Source organism: Rhinolophus hipposideros (assembly GCF_964194185.1).
Source record: "Rhinolophus hipposideros genome assembly, chromosome: 5".
Classification (NCBI taxonomy): Eukaryota; Metazoa; Chordata; class Mammalia; order Chiroptera; family Rhinolophidae; genus Rhinolophus; species Rhinolophus hipposideros.
Window position 1 is genome coordinate 76,524,977 of NC_138051.1, and position 21,599 is coordinate 76,546,575.

The following is a 21,599-nucleotide window of genomic DNA, read 5'->3' on the forward strand; positions in this document are numbered from 1 at the left end:
TTCTTGTACCTGAAACCCCATCCTGCCCTACCACAGAAAGTTCATAGGTTCACTGTAGGGACCTGCCATATTTCCGTGAATCAGGCTCTGCCTCAAGTTTCAGAACTTTGGCTTGAGTAAAAGATACCTTTATCTGCAAAATCATCTGACCATGCAGACCCCTTGCAAACTGTCCTATGAAGAAAACCCAGCCTTCTCTAGGGAACAGCAATACTTGAGCATAGATTGCAGAGGGCTTAGAATGAAGAGTTCTGGCTTACCAGATGAATGGCTTCCATTCCACTTCCTCAGCTATAGAAGGGACATGACCTGCCCTTTTACAAGAGTCACACGATGTGTGCCAGCATTCTCTTCTGATCATTGTTATTAAGGTTTAGTTTACAGCTCATCACAGTTGTCAGTGTCACATTGATGTTCCAGTGGTTACGTCATTGCCTACTAGAATAGAGGAGGTAGAGGGGAAAAAATATATGTCTGTCCTGACTACAAAATTCCGGTTTCATTCTCAAGAACCAGTCAGCAGGGTGAAGGATCCATAACTTTAGAAATCGATGTATTAGGTGGTTATACAGAGCACACCTCTACTGTAATATTACATAAATTCAATAATTCCAATTAAATCCAACAACTGCAGTTCTAGGCATTTTTCTTCATGGAGGGTTTTATCTGGTGATGCTACTATCACCCGAATTCATAAATACTAAATAGCAAAATCTGAATATTTATTCCAGACTCTGAGTAATAAAATTGGAAAACAAAGAAGCATACAAAGTACCAGTCTCACTGGTCATATATGCTGAGAGAACCAGTGTGAAAAATTGGAATTAATTGCTGCATAAATGTCACTGAGGTTCAGTTGTCTTCTACACTGCCATACTAAGAAACTGCATAAGCAAATCAGCCCATTGAATTCTGGCAGCTTTTGGAAACATACATGTTTTTTCCCCCTGTTATTTTTTGACAGCACACACATACACACACACGCCATTCAAGGCACTTTTCCAACTGTTCCCTTGGAGAGTAGATTTATGGGGAAGTTTCTTTTGTAGGCTTCCAGCTGGCTTCATTTTCACTATCTCCATGTAGTTGCTGCCTTTGTGGCATTTATATGGTATTGTCCATCCTGCATGCCTTGGGACTTTTCCCTTTGAATTGTTGACTTCATATGTTTGCTTTCTATATATAGGCTCTCTCCCGGTTCGGACATCTATGTGACGGTGTCATCTATGGCTTTAGCAAGATCCCAGCAGTGTCGTAACTCCCCCAGCAACCTGTCTTCATCCAGCGAGACTGGCTCTGGTGGGGGCACTTACAGGCAGAAATCCATGCCTGAAGGGTAGGTATGCTGTTTGCCCCATCGTACTTGGTCCCACTTGACAATGCTGCCTTTCAGCTGTAATTCAGAGGTGTAAAATGAGTTCCATCAGCCAGACTTGATCAATTTACAAAAGAGCAAAGGGGAAAATGTGGTTAATATTTCAGATAGAAAACCGTTTTAATGGCTGGTTCAAACCACTTCTTAGGATTCTCTAGTCTCTAAGGACTCAGTGGCAGAAAACTCAAATTACATCCATTTCTCCATGGGATGTATTGTCTAGTTTCATAGGAAAGGTTTTGTCACTTAATATTTCCTCCAAAGTTAATTCAGTAGTATACTGCTTGCACTGGTTAGAGTTTGTTTTGCTGTTAACGTGGCAGAAATGATCATCATAGCCAAAGCTTAAAATTATTTTTCACACTTTAAAAGTCTTCTGTGATTTCAGCCTGTGGATTGGTTTTGTTTTGTTTTTCATCTTCTTTGAAGACACTAAACACCAGAAAGTAACTGTTTGCTTCTGGCAAGACTTACAAAATAAAAAGCTAAAGGTACATGATTTTAGAACTACTAAAAAGGGAAACACATTGGAATGTCTGAAACTGGGAAGTAATTAGCAGCAAAACATTACATGGCACACATAAACCGTCTTTGCCCAGAGGAAAAGTAAAGGAACCATCAGTGACTTCCTGCTAGGTATCTCTCTGGGGAAACTTGATGAAGAACTTGAAACCACTTGATGATCAGATGTAAGGAGTTTATAAAAACTAACGTTTCTATTCTAAGTTTTCCCCAAGTGTATATTTTAACAAATGCACACGATTTGCTTAGTTTATTGAGATTCTACCATGTTACAAAATAATCATACTTACTAAGAATACCTTCATAGTTGGTGTTTTTTCATCCTACAGTGGTTTTTTTTTGGTTTCTGTAGCTATTAAGTATGAATTTTTTTGGTTATTGTTGCTAAATGTTTACGTTAGCAGAAAGTAGGTAATAAAACCACTATGAAATATGCTCCCCACCCTCCTGCCGTTCTCAGTATCTCCCCCAGGATTCCCTTGGTGGCAGAATAAAATGCACATGTCTTATTTTAATTACTTCAGTGACAATTAGAAAAAAATGTTAGCTCTTATTCATGAGTTTTTACAAAAGGTTTTATGAGTTAAGTATTATTATTCCACACCACAAGCCCAACTAATTATTTCTTGTTTTAATTAGTAGATTTTAAATAGCCTGGTTTGACATAAAAAATAAGAATTCACTGCAACTTCGATGTTAGTACAGCAATAAAATATAAATGAGCTAACAATAATAACAAAAGGAGCATTGTTTTCTTCTGGCTCTAATATACTTTAAATGCATACCAAAAATGTAAGTTGAAACATTAATGTTTTGGTGAATATTAATGTTAGAAACATGGTTCCAGTGCCCCTGTGTGCACAGTAATTTTAATGAGGTAATTACTCAACTTAATGTTTAATTTTAACCCTGCCATAGGTGGTATTGAGGGTTTTCCCCATTGTTTGTGAGGTTGCCCAGTGACTGTTTTACCATACTGCATGGAATAAGATATTACAAGATGATAATGATACTGTGGAGGAAGAAGAAACTTTCTTCTACCCTTCAAGGTTCTTTCACTAGTTTAATAAATCTACCTGAGGCAGATTAACAAGAGGAAATAACCAAATTGAATTACGTACGTATGGGAATCCCACATACATGAGTTAGTCAGAGACCTTACATAAGAGGTTCAGAGACATAAAGGGAAAATGAGGTATATGTGATATTCTGAGTAAGGCACCTTGGGGCTTCAGAGGAGAGGAAGGTCGTTCAAAGGATGATAAAAAGATCAGACCTTCAGTAATTAGACGTTTGCCCTGTCCTATAGACAGGTCAGAAAAAGCTAGCTCTAATAATCTTGTATTAAGGCCCCTAATTTAAATTCTTCTTAGCAGTTAAGGAGGGGGACGGAAGTTTCTCTTCAGCCCAAAGGGTTTTGGTTGCCTTTAGTTAAAAAATAAACCATATACCACAGAGGCACATCTTGGGGTGACCCCTTTTGAGTGTTTTCCTCTAGTTCCCAAGCAGGTTTTGCCTATGTCGGTGACGTAAGAAGCACTGGTTTGCTGTGTGATTCACCTCTGTTGCTCCTGGGCCAGGTTTGATCTTAAAGTTACCATTACCAAAGGGAAAGTGTTCCATCTACTCTACAGCTTAGCCTAGTAAAAAATAGGTATGTACAAGTTGATCATAAAACAGGAGTGTATGCGGTCTGCTGCACTCTCACTAATGTTAAACGTTACAAAGCTTAAAAGCATGAGATCACAATAGGTCAGTACACAATCATTGCCCATAAATGTAACCCTCTCATAGTCCTCTCCCCACTTCAGTGAGCTCAGTGCCTGTATGGGTGTATGTGCCTGCCCACTCCCCGGTGAGATACTGAGACCATCCAAATCAGTTGAGAGGTGAAATTGAACAGCATGGTTAATCATGCCTGCTCCATCTGAGTGGGCGAAGACAAGGAACCTGCACAAGTTAGGATAAATGAAAAGGAATGAAAGGTAGTTATAAAGAAACACTGTTGAAAGACATAGAGTCTGTTTTGCCATCCTGGGAGATTTATTTTGGGGGAATGTTGATGAGGCAGGGCATGTCCAGTGGGAGGGACAGACTGGGTAAATGAGGAGAGTTTAGAGACCGTGGTGTGAGAACCACCCCTGAGGATGTACAACCTGAAGATGAGAATGAGGAAGGCAAGGAGGCCACCTTAGCTTTCTTCCAGCACTCTTAGAGGAGGGTTTAAACTTGTCTGTGAGGGCTACTGAGATCAGTAAATGAAAGTTATAGAGATGTTTCCTGCTCATCAGGAGGGAGAGATTTCAAAGCTGTCAGCCTACTCTGGAGAGCAGTGGACTGACTCCTGAGGTAGACAGTTCTTGGTCACTGATTGTGTTTCATGTGTCAGCCAAGTTATTACTCCTTCAAATCCAAACTGTGACTCTTAAACTATTAAGTGTTCCTCCAAACAAAGGCACAATGAAGCTCTTCAAAAAGAGGCACAATGTAAACTTAGACCAGGTTTTGTCTGAGCTCCTCAAGGATGGGATCTCTGTATCCCTAATACTCTGGCACGCAATAAATGAGGGGTGTATGTGAGAACTGAAATTAAAAGTCCATTGGATGAAAATAGTTTTCAAAGCAGAATTTAAAGACAGCCTTACTTTATCGTTTATTTAAAACCAGGCAGCCAGAAAAGTGTTTGGCTTTAAATTCGGAGGTTTAAAAAGTTGTCTTTAGTTTACAGTGCTACCAAAAAGTAAAAGCAAAATTAGAATCCAATGCTCACTTTTATCTCTGTGTCTTTTTGAAAAAGTTTTAATGTACTGGAAATTTAGAATAGGACTATAGGGCCAGTTCAAGGATATTCATTGTTCTAAACTAAACAAGGACCCTACTTAGGGAGGAGATGGCAAAGATCATAATTAGTGAATTTTCTTTTTCTTTTTTTTTTTTTTTTGCACATGAGCGCTTTCACCGGGGTTTTCATAAACCAATGTTTTTGTTTTTAGTAATGGAGGTAACTTTGTTTAGTGAGGCTTGTCATTGAGCTTGTAAACAATGTCATTTGTGCAAAAGTAACTAGGGAGATACTATAGTAGGAGTTTTACTAAAATATTCACTAGCCTTCTCTACTTTGCAAATGCTTTCATATAGATTTTTTCTCCCTAGATTCACATAATAGAATTGCCATTTTACAAATAAAGAAATGGAAACGAAACTTGAATGACTTGGGGTGAGGGTGCTGGCACTTGGCTTCAGGTCACCCTCCTCCTAACCTGCTCTTTTCAATCCACCAACCACAGGGTAGTTCTCCCCATGCCTTTATCACTTTGTAGCAGATAAGGAATCTGTCAAAAGCATCGATCAGTTCAGACCCTGGTTAGTCTTTTATTGCATAGATTAGTTGTAAATTCATTAGTAACAATAATAAAACTTTGTAAACTTCCACGTGAATGTTTTATACTCTGAATTTTATACTCTGGCCCTTTTTCCTAGGCTCAATCAGTATTTACTCTGCTGATAGTGCTCATTAAGGCACATGCTTTAATTAAGCATATATTGTATTAGTATTCTACACAGGGAAAAGAAAACTGGCTCATTCAACAGTCAAATATTCTTTCCAGCATTAGACAGTTGCCTTTCTATATACCAGTTTACCTATTTCTAATTTTCCCTTCCCAAAGGCAGTTTAAAATTTATGCATTTTCAAAGTGGTCCCTGTGTAATGTACATGATAGCAGTCTTTGTCTTTCAGACTTGAGAGCAAATGTTCAGAAAATACTTCTTCTAAGAATGAATGACTTAGTGAGTTAGCAGATTACTGAGTTAAGAGAAACCCCTGACATGTACCAATGGGAAGGTACACCTGGAACATTAGGATGGTGACATTTTTTCTTTGGCTGTGAGTGACGGCCTGAGCTTGGCTACACAGGACTAGGAGATTGTGGTATCTTTATATATCGTAGGTTGACCCAGTCCTAATGGCTCCTGGCCTTGTTTACAGTTGACCTCTTTGGCCTCCATACCTTTCTGAACAGAGTGGTGCATTTTGCCCGTAACAGAGTTCTAGCCCCCCTCACACACGCACAAAGATGAGTTCACAAGTGCAGACATGTAAGCAGATCTAATTCGTTCCTGTTATTAGAGTTTAGTTCGCTACCTTCTCCTTATGGATGAGGTTTCTGATGTCGTCTTTGCCCTTGTTTGGGGACCTGACCACAGGTTTGGAGTAAGCCGCCGGTCGCCAGCCTCCATTGACAGGCAGAACACCCAGTCAGACATTGGTGGCAGCGGCAAATCCACACCCAGCTGGCAAAGAAGTGAGGATAGCATTGCCGATCAGATGGGTAAGTAACTAAAGTTCTACAAGAAGCAAGTTGCTTTTACACCGAAGTGACTTGGGCCACCGCTTGATGATAGTATCAAAGAATTCTGTTATATAATACAGCCTGGGTAATGAATGAATGTGCATGAGAAGTGAGTCTCGGTTACGTGATGAGTAAGTGAAAGCAGCACCTGAGACTTGAGAGACAAGCCAAGGAATTCTGAGTGATCCCAAATTTAAAGATAGCAAAAGGACATAGGAATTATTTTCAGGGCTGAGGTTAAAATGCCAGGCTACCAAACCACGTGTGTCCGAAGTATCTTCCTCTCCTCTTGTTTGTCTCTTTTTGCCCCTGCTAAGTACTCTGTGAGATATGTTGGTATTCTTATTGTGGAGTCAAAAATAATAAAAAACAAAAACTATGTATGCGATGTGAGAGAGATACAATTGTTGCTTAGTCACAAATGAGTCTTGGTTAGAATCTCTTTCCTCCCTTACATGCTCCCCGCAAACCCCCCACTCTACTATTAAGCTGTCAGGTAAGGACGTGCCTTAACAGGATAAAACAGCTGGGTGGGAAAGAGTTACTTTACTGAGCCTTCATTTGGACTTGGGGCCCGTAGCCCTTCCTTTCTATGGATGCAGTTTTCTGCACTGACACGGTAACACTAGTTGACACAATAAAATGTTACCATGAAACAAGATTAACTTTCAACACAGTAGCATCAGGAATTTAGTTGGTACATCAGGGTCTAGAATCTAGACTGTTGGTGTTTTTTCCTTTATCTTTAGTAGCGTTACACATCACTGTGGGATTAGAAACAATAATAAATTTCAGGTCTGGAAAAGTTCAACTTTTTAAGACAAAGGCCCATCTTTTTATCTTCTCTGCAAATGCATTGTCTTGTTCTGTTTTAATGACGGTGCGATGTGAAAGTCCTCACCGCGGACATAGGAGGGAATGTATTAAAGCTAAGGTAGGAGTTGAGGATGAGAAATGTAATCCCTAGGTTCTGAAGATCTGCTTTGTTCCCGTAACTTCAGTGAGATGTTATTGAAGCCATCTGTCATTCCCCACTGTCATCCCACCCACCCCCAACACAGAAAACCTGAGCATAGTCTGATTTGCTGTTCTGCTCTTGACAGAATGGTTTTAATCCCATATGTTTTGATATTGTTGAGATGGTAATGACACATGTGCAAGGGATCCCTTCTTCATGACTTTCGCAGCTTTTTTTGGCTTCTAGTGCAGCCTTTAAGAAGAAGCTGCCAGCAAGCCCTTTCTATAACGTTCAGTGTCATACTTCCTACTCATGTGAAGTCATGGGGAATGAAAAGGTATCTTGGGACTGGAAAGGGTAGTAATAAGGTCCGTCCTAGACCCGAATTCATTCATTCTTTCACATAAACCTGCCTCGAGTCTTTTTCCTTGTGTCCCCTTTAATTTAGTGGCATCCCACTTTTAATAGGTAAGACTCTGAAATCAATATCAATGAATCCTTTTAACACATTTGTTCATCCTTTTAATAAGATATGCCCTTTTCTTTCTTTTTTTTAAGTACCCTTCCAACCTTCCAGAGAAGCCTTTTCACCAACTGGTGGCCCATCTCCATCTAAAATCCTTCAAATAAAATGTTAAAATAAAATTTTTATAATTTTTTTATATTCCAGTATTACAGAAGAATAACCCAGCCTTTTCTAATTAGTACATCAGAAGGAATCTGAGACTTAGTTGGTATAAGCCATGCTAGAGAGAAATCAAGAAAAAGAATTATCTTCTCATTACTTAGTGCACTATATTGAGTGTGTAGAGGTCTGATCTTTATATATTCAATTTGTGAGAACGAAATTCTCTAATGACTTTCAGGTCACTCATTGAAAATATTGAGGAGATTCTTATTTGTTAGCCAGACTTACCTGTCTTTGTACATCAGTGTGTTATCACCTGGTACCCCAGTGGAGGCAAGGAGTTTAGCTTGATTAATTGGCTCCCTCGTCTCAGTGGATGTTCATTTTTCTGCCTCTCTGCTCTTGGAAATGGTTGAGAGTCAGAGTCAAAGAGTATGTTGCCCCTTTACATGTGAGGAATGGTGTTGCAGAAGCTCAGAATTGTTGCTGATAGCTATCGGTGTGTTAAAGAAGCAAAAGCGCTTATCTTTCACACTTGGAACCCCATCATGAACGCCAGCTTGGAGTCCAAAAGGAAGCAATTGTTTTAAGTAAACTAGTTGCTGTGTGTCTTTTCTGTTGTGCTTAGCTTACAGTTATAGAGGACCTCAGGATTTCAATTCTTTTTTCCTCGAGCAGCATGAATACACAGGTAAAATATTTCCAAAGTGTCATGGTAAGTAACACGTGATTGCATCCATGCCTGTCTAGGTAATGTAGACCAAACTAGGTTAGCCACACTTTGCAATGAATGAATTTCATAAATTCAATCCATATTTTCTAGACTTTCCCCACACACCAAAAGTGGATTCCTAACTTTGTTTCATCGTTCATGGCCTTTGGTTTGGTGGTACTTGGCTATGCTAATGTGTATGACGTGACACATGGTCACCAGCTGCCAGCTTTCCCCATCAGCCACTTACTTTCTGACATGCTGCCTATTGCGTAAACTTAACAAGCTTATTGCTGGAATTCAGAGTTTGCTGGTCAGTGGACTAAGAGCTGCCGTGGCAAGCTGTCTTCATTTGTCAACATGTGCTTGGATCTGTTTCGTGCCTGCACCCTAATGTCCTGTGCTGTATTCCAGAGCCAACGTGCCATCTCCCAGCAGTCTCCAAGGTACTGCCAGCTTTCCGGGAGAGCCCCAGTGGGAGATTAATGCGGCAGGATCCCGTGGTTCATTTGTCTCCGAACAAACAAGGGCATGTAAGTTAACTGTAAAATACTAAAAATGTTACGTTCCTGACAGTGTGAAAATGGTGTGGGTCTGCTCTGCTCTTTCTTCCACACGGTCAAAGAGGAAGCCATCCTGGCAGAAGGCGGGCATTTGCTGTCATGGCCCTGAGGTTGCTTTGAGATGAGTTGAAATTCCTCTTTGGTATGCTCCCGCCACCCCCGCTTATCTCGATGGAAGGCCACCGATCGAATCACAGACAATCCTCAAACGTTAGGAACGGAAATGTGTTAGAAATGGATTTTAGGTGCTTACACAATTGAAGCCTGAGATGTGGTTGGAACCTCAGCCAAGTGGACAGACAGCTTCCTGACAACTCCCCCTACTGCTGCTCTGCTCTTCCATAGCTGCACCCACTTTTGTCCTTTTATCATAGTCACGTACAATTCCTGATCACTTACTGCAGAATCGGGGATAGGTGATCATTTCCTTCATCCCCTTTGAATGCAGTTGATTTCTTTAGTCTGTCTATTCACTGGAATGTGTATTTATACAGAATGTATGTGTATTTATATAGAATGTCACTCTATAGGATGAGGAAACACTGTATTTCATATTCACTAATTTATAAGATGCTCAGAGAACTTTTAATGAGAGGGCTCCTGTAAGTTTTGATCTAGCTATATGAATATGGAAGCTAGAAAAACGAGAGAGAGAGAGAGTGTGTGTCTGCGTGTGCCAGCACCCTGCACAGGCTGTGTAGAGAGAGATTTACTGATGAAACGTGATGTTGTCAGAGTTCTACTTGTAAATGATAGATTGCCCCAGTTGATCTGTCCATTTCCTCTCCTTCATTAACAATTTTTATATTGATTACGTGGTAAAATAATATTTCAAATAGATTGGGTTAGAGAAAATATATCCTTAGAAGTCTTTTTACCTGTTTCTTCTTACTTTTTAAAATGTGGTCACTAGAAAATTAAACAGTACATATGTGGTTCCCATACTCTTTCTGTAGAAATCAGTTATGTACTTTACTCTCTCAGCACATCTCAATTCGGATTAGCCACATTTAAAGTGGCTCAATAGCCACAAGAGCCTGGGGCTACCAAATTCTACAGTACAGGTGCAGTCTGCCCTACAAACATTAAAAATAAATGAAGACCTGATCATGCGAAAGTGTTGAGAAAAACTAGAGCTAGCACCAGTAAACTAGCTGGTCTATTTTCTTGTTTAAGGAGAAGAGATCTCTATCTTTCACTCTGAGGTGAAAGTTGAGTGTCCTCCTGCCCCTACCTGCCCTCAGGCAATAGTCTGTCTGTCTCTCTGTCTGTCTGTCTCTCTTTCTCTCTTCCTCTTTCCCTCCCTCCCTACCTTCCTCTCTTTCCTTCTTCTCTCTCCCTCTCTCCCTTCCCACCCCCCCATCCTTATACTTCCTTTTCTCCTCTTTTCTCTTACTCTCCACCAAGTATCTGGATTTTCTGCCTCCATCTAATTTAACATACTATTTTATTTAGATATTTTTTGAAATCCTGTTTCTTTGGTAAACTATAAAATGTTCTAAGTAACTAAGCCATTGTGTAGAAAAGGTTCTGTACACATTATCTTAATTGAGATAGATTAATAATTCACATACCATAATATTCACTCATTTTGAAGTGTACAATGTAGTGATTTTTAGTATTGCCACAGACTTGCACAGCCAGCATCACAATCGAACTCTAGAACATTTTTATGAACCCCCAAAAGAAACCCTGAATCCTTAGGCAATCACCCTGTCTCTTCCCATCCCCTCCAAGCTCTTGACAACCACTAATCGGCTTTCTGTTTCTGTTGATGTGCTTATTCTGGACATTTCATATGAATGGAATTATGAAATATGTGGCCTTTTGTGTCTGGCTTCTTTCACTTAACATAATGTTTTCATGGTTCATCCATGTTGTAGCATGTGTTATTACTTCATCTCTTTTTAAGGCTGAATAATATTCCATTGCATAGATATACCACATTTCTTTATCCATTTATTAGTTGATGTGCATTTGGGTTGTTTCTACTTTTGGCCTATTATGAATAATGTTGCTATAAACATTCATGTGGAAGTTTTTGTGTGAGTATGTTTTCATTTCTCTTGAGTAGATACCAAAAGTGGAATTGTAACTCTTTTCCCACAGAGGCGGCCCTATTTTACATTCCCATCAACAATGTTAACTATCATTATTGTCTGTCCTTTTGATTATAGCCATCTTACTGTTTGTGAAGGCTTATGTCATTGTGGTTTTGATTTGCATTTCCCTAGTGAATGAAAATATTGACTATCTTTTCATTTGCTTGTTGGCCATTTGTATATCTTCTTTGGCGAAGTGTCCATTTAAACCCGTTACCCGTTTTAAAAAATTTTATTTATGTGCTTATTTATTTTCAATTACAGTTGACATTCAATGTTATTTTATATTAGTTTCAGGTGTACAACATAGTGGCCAGACGTTTACAGACATTTGTATAATTTATGAAGTGATCCCCCCAATTAGTCTAGTACTCACCTGGCACCATACATAGTTATTACAATATCATTGACTATATTCCCTAATCTGTACTTTATATCCCCTTGACTATTCTGTAACTACCAACTTGTACTTCTTAATCCCCCTTCACCTTTTTCACCCAACTCTCCAACCCCCCTCACATCTGGCAACCATCAGTGTGTTCTCTATATCGGTCAGTCTGTTTCTGCTTTGTTCATTTATTTTGTTCTTTAGATTCTACATAGAAGTGAGGCCATATGGTATTTGTCTTTCTCTGTTTGACTTACGAGTATTTCACTTTGCATAATACCCTCTAGGTCCATCCGTATTGTCAACAATGGCAAAATCTCAGTCTTTTTTATGGCCGAGTAATATTCCATTGTATATATGTACCACATGTGTGTATGCCTTCATCTGTTCTTTTTTTTTTCTTTTTTTTTACCATTTTTTAATTAGGTTATTTGAAGCATAAAGTTTTTAATTTCTTTCTTTGCTTTATTGTTTGTTTGTTTTTTGGGTTTTTTTGGTGTCCTAAGAAACCATTTCACAAGGTCATGAAAGTGTATGCTTGTTTTTTTCTAAGAGTTTTATAGTTTTAGCTCTTACATTTAGGTCTTGGATCTTTTTGAATTTGTTTTTCAATGTAGTAAGAATCCAACTTCATTCTTTTTTGCATGTGGATATCTAGTTGTCCTAACATCATTTGTTGAAAAGACTATTTTTCTGTCCTATTGAATTGACTCAGCACTTCTGTATAAATTATACCTCCGGTGGGAATGTAAGCACACCTTAGAAAGCTGTCTCCAGATAGATGCTTATTGGGGACAGACAAGGAGATCTCTTTAGGAATAAGTCTTATATTCTGCCTTCTGTTTACTCTGAGCACACAGTAGGGCTTTTCTAATGATAAACCCTGTGGAAGTGTCATTTCCTTTCTATTTCAAGATTAAGATATTAAAGACTAATGACAGTTAAGATTTTCTTTCTGATTAAAATTATCTCAATTGTATTGATACTTTAGCATAAGTCAAATAATTAAAAATGGATTCTTAAAAAGTTTCCAGTGCTGTCTGCCATGGACACGTCTGACTGGGTGTTTCCGGGCACCTCCTGTCTTACTTTGGTTTGTCATCATCAGAGTTTTGGTGCCTTGAGAACCCCGTAACTAGAAACATGCCACAGGTCATCCTCCCATGTTTTCTTCCCGGTGTTCAAGACGCAAAACCTGTACCTAAGTACATTTTGCTTCCCTTGCAGTCGGATAGCCACTACTCAAGCCACTCCAGCAGCAATACCCTCTCCAGCAACGCCTCGAGTGCCCACAGTGACGAGAAGTGGTACGATGGGGACCGCACAGAATCCGAACTCAACAGCTACAGCTATCTGCAAGGTACCTCTGCTGACAGTGGCATCGACACGACCTCCTATGGCCCCAGCCACGGCAGCACGGCCTCCCTGGGGGCTGCCACGTCATCCCCTCGCTCGGGGCCAGGCAAGGAGAAAGTGGGACCCCTGTGGCATAGTTCCAGTGAAGTGATCTCCATGGTTGATCGGACTTTAGAGACAGAGAGCCATGGCATGGACCGGAAAACCGAATCCTCCCTGAGCTTGGATATCCACAGCAAGAGCCAGGCCGGGTCCAACCCTCTGACAAGGGAGAACAGCACTTTCAGCATCAACGATGCTGCTTCCCACACAAGGTAACTGCCCTTCCCTGCTGCTTCTTCCGTGCCCAGCCCAGTCCCCAATCCAGTTTCCATCCTCATCCCACTGTGCTTTGATCAACAGTGTGTAAAGAAAGGGGATTTGCGTGCAGTGACAGGTATTTTTGTATACTTAGTGCTTTTTAGTTGCCACCAAAATATTTTATTCCTTCAATCCCGATGCATCATTTTAAACTGTGAGAAAAGTTTACAGATTTCAGTCTTTGTAAAGTTCTTTTTGGTTTTATAAAAAATTTTCCTAACTGCATACCAGAATTAGAAGAATTTTGTAATTTTGGCTTTCAGTTAGTGATAGAGAAAGTAGAATGGAACAGTCTTTTGAAGACATTAAAAGAAAATCTTGACCATATTTTTAAAAGGAAAGGGCCTTTTCTAAGACTAACAGGGTGTTATTTATGATGCCGAACACATCTTCTAACTGCCTCTCTCTCAGAGAACATCACTTACGCAGTGTTTGCATGGTAATTTTTTTTTTTCATTAAATAGCTCCTGACAGTGATGTGTTGAGGGTGAGGGGTGTACAACAGAAAAGTTAGCTAAAATTAGATATCCTATTTACCTTTCAAAATAGAAGAATACACATTCCCCTATATCCTTGGATAGGCAAAATAATACCATTTTTTATTTCCTCCTTTGGATTTGAGCCTATAACCCAAACATGACAAGATTCTTCCTTTTAGGGAGGAAACACTCCATCGCTATCTTTTGGGGCCTATTGATCTCTGTGGTGGTTTCTCCTTTTACCTTTTGTTGTCATTGATCAGCTTGTGTGACAGCATCAAGCCTTGCTGTTCTCTGCGCTTCTTTGATCATTATGCCCTAAAGAAAAATAGCGAAGAAGCTAAACTTCATTTTACTTTTCAAACAGGAATCCAGGCACAAAATCTGTCGGTAAATCCCAGATCACCTTCATGAGAGAGGACGTCCTCCACTTAATCTGGATTTGTTTGACTTGACCAGTTAAATATTCAGTTCTTTCATTGTCTCTATATTGTTACCGATGAGATTCTTGAGCTTCCCATATTTTAAAAAAACAGGTTGGCCCTGTGGTATGAAGCGTTTTATGCCTTTGTTTACCACTCCCACATTGCAGTAATAAAAAATTATTGTGATAGGTCTGAAAACTCCATGGCCCCTAAGCAAAAAGGAAATTGGCAATGTAGTCTCTATTCTTGAGGCATCCAGCTAACCTTTCCACAATTCAGGGAATAGAATGTGCTTCAAGTGGGTTAAGGAATGAGCTGAAAAAGTAGAACAGAAAGCTGGGCATAAAATTCCATAATAATAAAATAGAATCACGTGGTACAGAATTATGACACTCACTTGCTGTTTTGGGCACGCCCCATCTTCTCATTAACTATATAATGGTCTGTACATTGACTTAGAACATTTTGAGTTCAGAATAGTTTCTCTGTGGTTTCTCAATTAAGATTGACTCTTGTTGCTTTGGTTTTCAGTTCTTTGTTTTGAAAGGAGGATACCTTTTTTTAATAATGATATTTCATGGGCAGCCGGCTGGCTCAGTTGGTTAGAGCGCGGTGCTCTTAACACCGAGGTTGCCGGTTCGATCCCCACATGGGCCACTGTGAGCTGCGCCCTCCACAACTAGATTGAAACAAGTACTTGACTTGGAGCTGATGGGTCCTGGAAAAACACACTTTAAAAAAAAATGATATTTCATCTGGTGCTATGTCTCTGGTCTAATTTGATGGTAGAAGAAAGTCAGTTATAGTTATAGAGCTCTTGTCTAGAATGGCATTGCCATGGAGTAAGGTTGACAAGGACTGGGCTTCCGAAGCCAAAGCACAAAACATTGGCCACACTATCTAACAAATCCGACAAATCCCAGGGAATCTACAAAGTCCCCACTGAAAAGTAGGCACCTGCGATTGCATTATCTGAATGTGCTGATCAGGACTGCCTGGCGACCTCCAATGATTATCCAAATTTTCTGCTTCAAACTGACCATGCAGAAATTATTTAAATCATCACATAGAAATAACTCTTCTGTTGAAAGTCAAACTTACTAGAGAAGAAACGGATGTGGCCTTTCAGAGAGGGTGGCAGGACTTCCCACCCACTGGTAGGTTGAGTCACATTGTTTCTCGACTCCGTAAATGCTTTGTGACTTCGGTCTGTTGATCTTGGCAGAGCGAGCTGGATAATCAGAGCTTTAGCAGCCTTCCTTTTCTGGAGGAAAAGGGGACTTAGCCACCAAATGCACATTGCTAGAGAAACTAAAATCACTGCAAATTAGGGTGTTTGTGTCCTCAGAAGACAGGAACAGCAATTAATGTAGAGATCTCTTGACAATGCATAAAAGAGCTTGTACCTGGGTCTTGGTGACAAAATCTAAATTACAGTGATTAAGTTCCACTGTGTATTTCTGCCTGGGCTGTGTTCCTACCCATTCTGTCCTCCAGTCTCCCTGTTGATGATTATGCAGGGATTTTTTGTTAGGGTTTTTTGTTTTTCAGTGGGTTTTTTTTTTTTTTTTTTTTTTTTTTTTGGTGTCACTCCAGGAGAACTGCATTAATGTAGGTTGGTAATTATTAGGTTGGTGCAAAAGTGATTGCGGTTTAAAAGGTTAAAAATAATTGCAGAAACTGCAATTACTTTTGCACCAACCTAATACATAGGGTTGTTAATTCGAATGTCATTAAGAGAAGCCGTGCACACTGATAACTTTCTACAATTAAAAAGTCTATTAATTTCTGTGAAGTGTTGCTCCCTAGACTATAGATGTGCATATATGTAATTTCTATGAGGCTTGGGAAGTTAGGGAGAGGTTGTAAGTATGTATGTATATAATGGCTGTTTTACTTTCTGGTCTTCCAACGAACCACTTCCCCCCCAAAAAAGAAAAAGATTTGTGGTGAGCATAAGAGAGGTGAAGATAGCTCTAACTTTCATATACTCTCACCAACTGGGTTCATTTTTTCCGAGCGTTCAGGCCTGGGCAGTAGACAGTGCCCATTAATGTGGTGACCAAAGGGCCTCCCTCCTTAGTATACAGAGCGCTAGTCCTGGTAGCCGGTGGTATTGCCAGTGTCAGAACTAGATTTTAGAGCACACGGTATAAATCTAAAAACCCCGCCTCATACGTGCACACACACACATCTCTGACCTGACCCGTTTGAATGTCCAGACATCTACATCCACCCTCGTTAGCCAGCCATTCCGCTGCCTTCCTTTCACTTCCCATAGGCCCCTCAGAGCCCTCTAGCCAATCCGTACCCACCTATGTGATCATATGCATCTTTACCGCTATCCAGTTCAACAGCATTTCTCACCCAGTATGTTCATCCTAGCACCTTTGCCTAGTGTGTGCCTCATGAGCCTAATATTAGGTTGGTGCAAAAGTAACTGTGGTTTAAAAGGCTAAAAAAAAAAAAAAAATTGCAGAAACCGCAATTAGTTTTGCACCAACCTAATCATTCCTCGGTACATTTTGATGAACAAATAGGAATAACTTCTTCCTTAATGTTCCCACTTTTTGCCTGACAACTCAAGGTCTCTAATATACCATGTCAAAAATAGCATAAGTCCTCTCAACTCCGCTAGAAAACTACTGACATTTCAAAGCTTTTTTATAGAAGCGTCAATATTTACATAGAGCTGCACCGTATAGGTGTATGTATGAGAATATATACGTGAAGTCCTTGTACAGCATGAATTTTTAGTAAAGCCATTTCTATGTAAGATTTTGTTTTTTAATCTGCAAACCATAACAAGGAAGGACCCTATAACAGCTTGTATGCAAATGTCAATCAAATCTGGATATAAGTTGGTCAGTGTCTGACATTCACTAGAGGGGCTGATTTAAGACCAGGAAAAATGCCCACAGTTGTCAGTACAGTTCAATTTCATGAATGTGCTTTTTCTAGTTGACCTAATAAGTTAACTATTCATGCCGGAAAAGCTGTATGCTTCTTGAGAGTAGAGGTACAGAAGGGCTTCTTGTGTTTAGTTTATATGAACACGAGGGCATGCCTTGGGCTGCGCCAGCACACTGGAGTATCTGTGTATGTGTGTCTCTGTGTCTGTGTTTCAGCTAGGGTGGTTACATTTTATTCTCTGTCCTCTTTGGAATCCTATGTGTGTGAAAAATATGCCTCCCTTCCTTTGTTTAGAAATTATTGTTTTCTTTTATCTTTAACGTTTCTCAATCAAATCATCTTTAACATTTCTCAATTAAATCTCGGTTAAATCACTTCTTCCTGGAATTGTTTTTCATTGCTAACAATCTCCTCACATCTATATTTTGTCTTAAGGTGAGAATATTATTTTTCTAAGTTCTGTGGGCTATTCAGAATTTGAAAATACAACCTCTACAACCTTCTCTTCAACATGTGGTGGGCTCAACTTCTCTTACATTTACAGATTGTTTTTGTTGGTAATTTCTGCTTTGAGGTCCCACACACAGTGAATATTCAGGATTCTCTTTTATTTTGCTTTCATACAGCAGAACTTTAGGTGATCTATCCTAAGCTATCTTGCCCACATTTCTTCCTCCTTATGGGAGTGGGTGATTGTTTTATCCAGAACTTTAATGATGTCCAGCTAACCTCAAAGACTAAAAAAGAGAACCACTGTGGTTGAAATTTCAAGTGAACATTGAACAAATGAAGCCACAAATGTCAGATTGCTTGATGCAGAGCTCACCAACAGAGTTTATCATTACTTTGTTCTACGAAGCAACTAATCCATTTATTCAGTCAATACGGAAAGCCCAAATTCTCCAAATGCCATTAAATCATAAGACCAAAAGGATTCTGAAAGGACAAAGAGTCCATTCCTTGTCATATTTAAACTATGCCACCAGGATGAGAATGTATCCAATTGCTTAAAAAAGGGGGTGGGGAATAGATAATCTCAAGAAGAGAATCTATAATCATTCTGAATAATTTCAGTACGTGCGTGAGTCTTCTTCCTCTTCAAAATTTTGTCCTGTATCTACCTATTTGAAATTCCTCTAGGTTCAGCTTAAACATACAATTCAGAGAGAATAAATGGGTTTTTGAGCTGAGTTTTTTTCTAAACATGAATAAGATTTTTGAAGCCTAAGATTATGAAATTTGTAGACACCAACAAGAGGCCATTTGAAAACAATCCCCCCACACTTGATTTTTTTTTTAATTAAAGTTTATTGGGTTGACAATTGTTAGCAAAGTTACATAGGTTTCAGGTGTACAATTCTGTAATTCATCATCTATATATCACATTGTGTGTTCACCACCCAGAGTCAGTTCTCTTTCCATCACCATATATTTGATCCCCTAAGGGGACACGGGGGTGGTAGATGAAAACAATTTTTAAAAAAGAAAGAATTTTGTAACAGCCCTCCACTTCCAGGCAAGTTGAGAGAGAAATTAGGGAAAATAGAGTTGAATCCTGAGATCCAGGTCCAAGTCTGAGTTCTGTTCACCAGGCATGTGGCCTTTGAACTTGTCACTGATCTGTAATTGAATAATACCTGGTCCACTTACTAAATGGTTGTTTTTCTGTGTTTGTTGAGAATAAAAATGGCTATTAAATGTATTGCAAACTGCAAATGTTCTTTTAAGACAAAAGGTTTTCTGTCATATCTTTTTTTAAGTTTTCCATCACCTACCTTAATGCAGTTGTCTAGCTACTTTTTCTTCAACAAAACATGCATGTATCTCCCTCAACCCTCTGTCTTTCATAAAAGTGATTGAGCCTATAGTCATATTTTTGCTTCTCAAGTTTTCTGCTTTGTTTTCTTTATCCTTTTTTGATGCCAAACCTGGACATGAGACTCTTCTCAGCTATGCCCTCAGCTATGCCTAATAAAATTATAACATTCATAGTTATTCGTTAGCTTCCTATTTAAGTAGCTCAGCATTTTGCAGACTTATTCAGCTTGTGGTCCACCATAACCCCTGAGGCCTCTTCTGTTGCATATGCCTAGTCTCCTTTCCCTATGCTATTATGCTTTATGTATTAGTGTACCCTTGTATTTATTAAATAACTCTCTGTTATAGATGAACAGTAATCATTCCTACATCACTTATTCCCCACCCCACCCCCAATCCTTTAGAATTGGTGTCTTGTGAAGCCCTCCTAAATTGTAGAGCCCAGAATTGGACAGAATTGGCTGGTGCTGAACACAGTGGGAGGACACAGTCCTCCCCAATCATTATCCTACACATTATCTGTCACCCAAAGGCTTATTTGTTATTTGTACAAGTAATCACAGGAAACCCTATCGACTCCCCCGTCCTGGTCACCATCCAGCCTTGGCCACAGCCGTTTGACAGGTGACTAATCACCGCTCTTCCTCTCCTGAAAACATCACTCTTAGCAGGCCCAATCTGTCTAAAGTCCCTCCCTCCGTGTCATGCCTGAACAGTAGATGATTCCCCAGTGTTTCCTTTGGCAGCTTCCAGCAGCACAGAGAGTGGCTGGCAAATGTTTTCCACAGAGGAAGGTGGTCTCAGTGACAATGCAGAACAGTTTCCCAGTCAGGCTGCCCCGTCCTGTGTGGGTCATCCCTTTGCAAGGTCCACAGGCAACTGTGGCTCTTCCTTTGTAAGTGGCACCTGCTGTGACTAGCTCCCTTTCTGCAGATGGCTCATCTAGCGTCCACTCCTGCAAAGTTTTCCCACAGCTGGGAATGTAAGATAGCCAGACTGCTGCTCACGTGGTTTATGGTTTCATCAGGTCACGATGAGAAGTTTGGACAGATTCAGATCATCCCAGATGCCCAGTTACCCCATTTCTTCTTCTCCTCTTTTCTTATGAGGTATCGTGTATATGTGTGTCCTCTCTTCCTTTTCAAAATTAATGTGCTGGAGTGACCAAACGAATCAAAGGTTGGTCCATTTTTAGGAAAGAGGAAATGCCCCATCGCTTATATAAAGAACAAGGCTAGTGGTCTCTTCATGTGGAATCCAGCAACACCCCGACTAAATTCTTAGTGGTTCCAGTTTGCCCATACTCATAGTTAAACTCACTTTTGACATAATGAGAAAAAACAGTAAATGTTGCAGCTGTCACTTTGTAACATGTCTATTACTATTCTCTCTTTGTTCCATATTATTGGCTCATTACCTTCTCACGCAGTTCCTGTAGAGAGATCTAATTTGCCATGGGTAAAACTGAATTGCAGCATATTGAATTATCATGAAATCTCCAGGAGAATGAAACAGCCCAGCCACACTGTTCCCCTTTGAAAATGTGAAGCTGACAACTTTGTTTTAGTTGTTTTGTAATAAAAGCCACTGCAGAGATTCTCAGGAAAGGTGCGTGGGTGCACATCCCTCCAGGTGGTTTGAGGCCAGTAGGATTGGTCAGTTTCAAGAAGCCTCCCACACAGCTGGGCCAGGGCCAGGGGCACGAAGGAGGAGCTGGTCCATTTTAGAATGGGAGGAGTCAGGGGGCTCATGAATGGTACTTAAACTCTAGGAACATGAGAATCCTTTGGGAGTTTGTTACACTACAGATTTCTGGGGCTTTAGAAGATCTGATGTGCCCAAAGAATCTTCATTTCCATCAACACCTGTAGGTGGCCACAGTCCACGTCTGGAGAAACGCCGCTCCAGTGATGTCACGTTCTTGATCTTGACAATATGAAGTGGATTTTGATGAAGTCATAACAATATGAATAAGTCAACAGATGCGAGCCATAGTTCTCAGTTGGTGTGCACACTCGTGGAAGAAGGTTTTTGCCAAAATACACAACCCAGGCACCACCCCAGGTCTATTAAATTAAAATCTCTAGGATTAGAAGGTGTGTTTTAAAAGCTCCCAGGTGACCCTCATGTGTCTTCTGAATTAGAGGCAGGTATACTAAAGTGCTCACCTTGATGCTGTGAGTTACATACATTAATGAATTGTTTGGTTTTGCTTTTAACTTTGCTCCCAAATCTAATCTATTGTTAAGTAGGGCTATTGATTATAACCACTAGTGAAGAAAGAGTGTATAATCTAGTACAAAAACTTAAATGCCTCTCAGAGAAATAACGTTTGTAGTTAAATTCAGACAGGAAGGGAAGAGCTTGACAAGCTACTGTGTTTCCCTGAAAATAAGACCTAGCTGGACAATCATCTTTTGGAGCAAAAATTAATATAAGACCGGGTCTTATTTTACTATAAGTGGGAGCAGAAACCCCGCAGAGCACCCTGCACGACATTACCCTATCAAGGTACTTGTGGCTGAGAAAGATAAACTACGGGGCAGTTCAGCTATACTTCCTGTACAGTGGTTTTCAGTCTGAGTCAGGGAGCACAGCTTCAGCTGGGAACACGACAGTGTAAATTCTCATGTCCCTCCACCCCACCC

At 39.9% G+C, this 21,599-nt stretch overlaps 1 protein-coding gene across 19 annotated transcripts in view; it reads left to right on the forward strand.

Moving 5' to 3' along the window:
- The window catches only part of SIPA1L1 (signal induced proliferation associated 1 like 1), a 335,407-nt gene that overhangs the window by 286,895 nt on the left and 26,913 nt on the right, over positions 1-21,599 (forward strand). For 12 of the 19 annotated variants that reach the window (XM_081047663.1, XM_081047664.1, XM_081047665.1 and 9 more), the window contains 5 exons: positions 1,187-1,336; positions 6,104-6,228; positions 8,464-8,526; positions 8,962-9,080; positions 12,828-13,270. In XM_081047663.1, coding sequence (XP_080903789.1) covers positions 1,187-1,336; positions 6,104-6,228; positions 8,464-8,526; positions 8,962-9,080; positions 12,828-13,270 — 900 coding nt within the window. The remainder of the gene's footprint in view (positions 1-1,186; positions 1,337-6,103; positions 6,229-8,463; positions 8,527-8,961; positions 9,081-12,827; positions 13,271-21,599) is intronic. The other 7 variants (XM_081047667.1, XM_081047669.1, XM_081047672.1 and 4 more) reach the window with 1 other exon arrangement.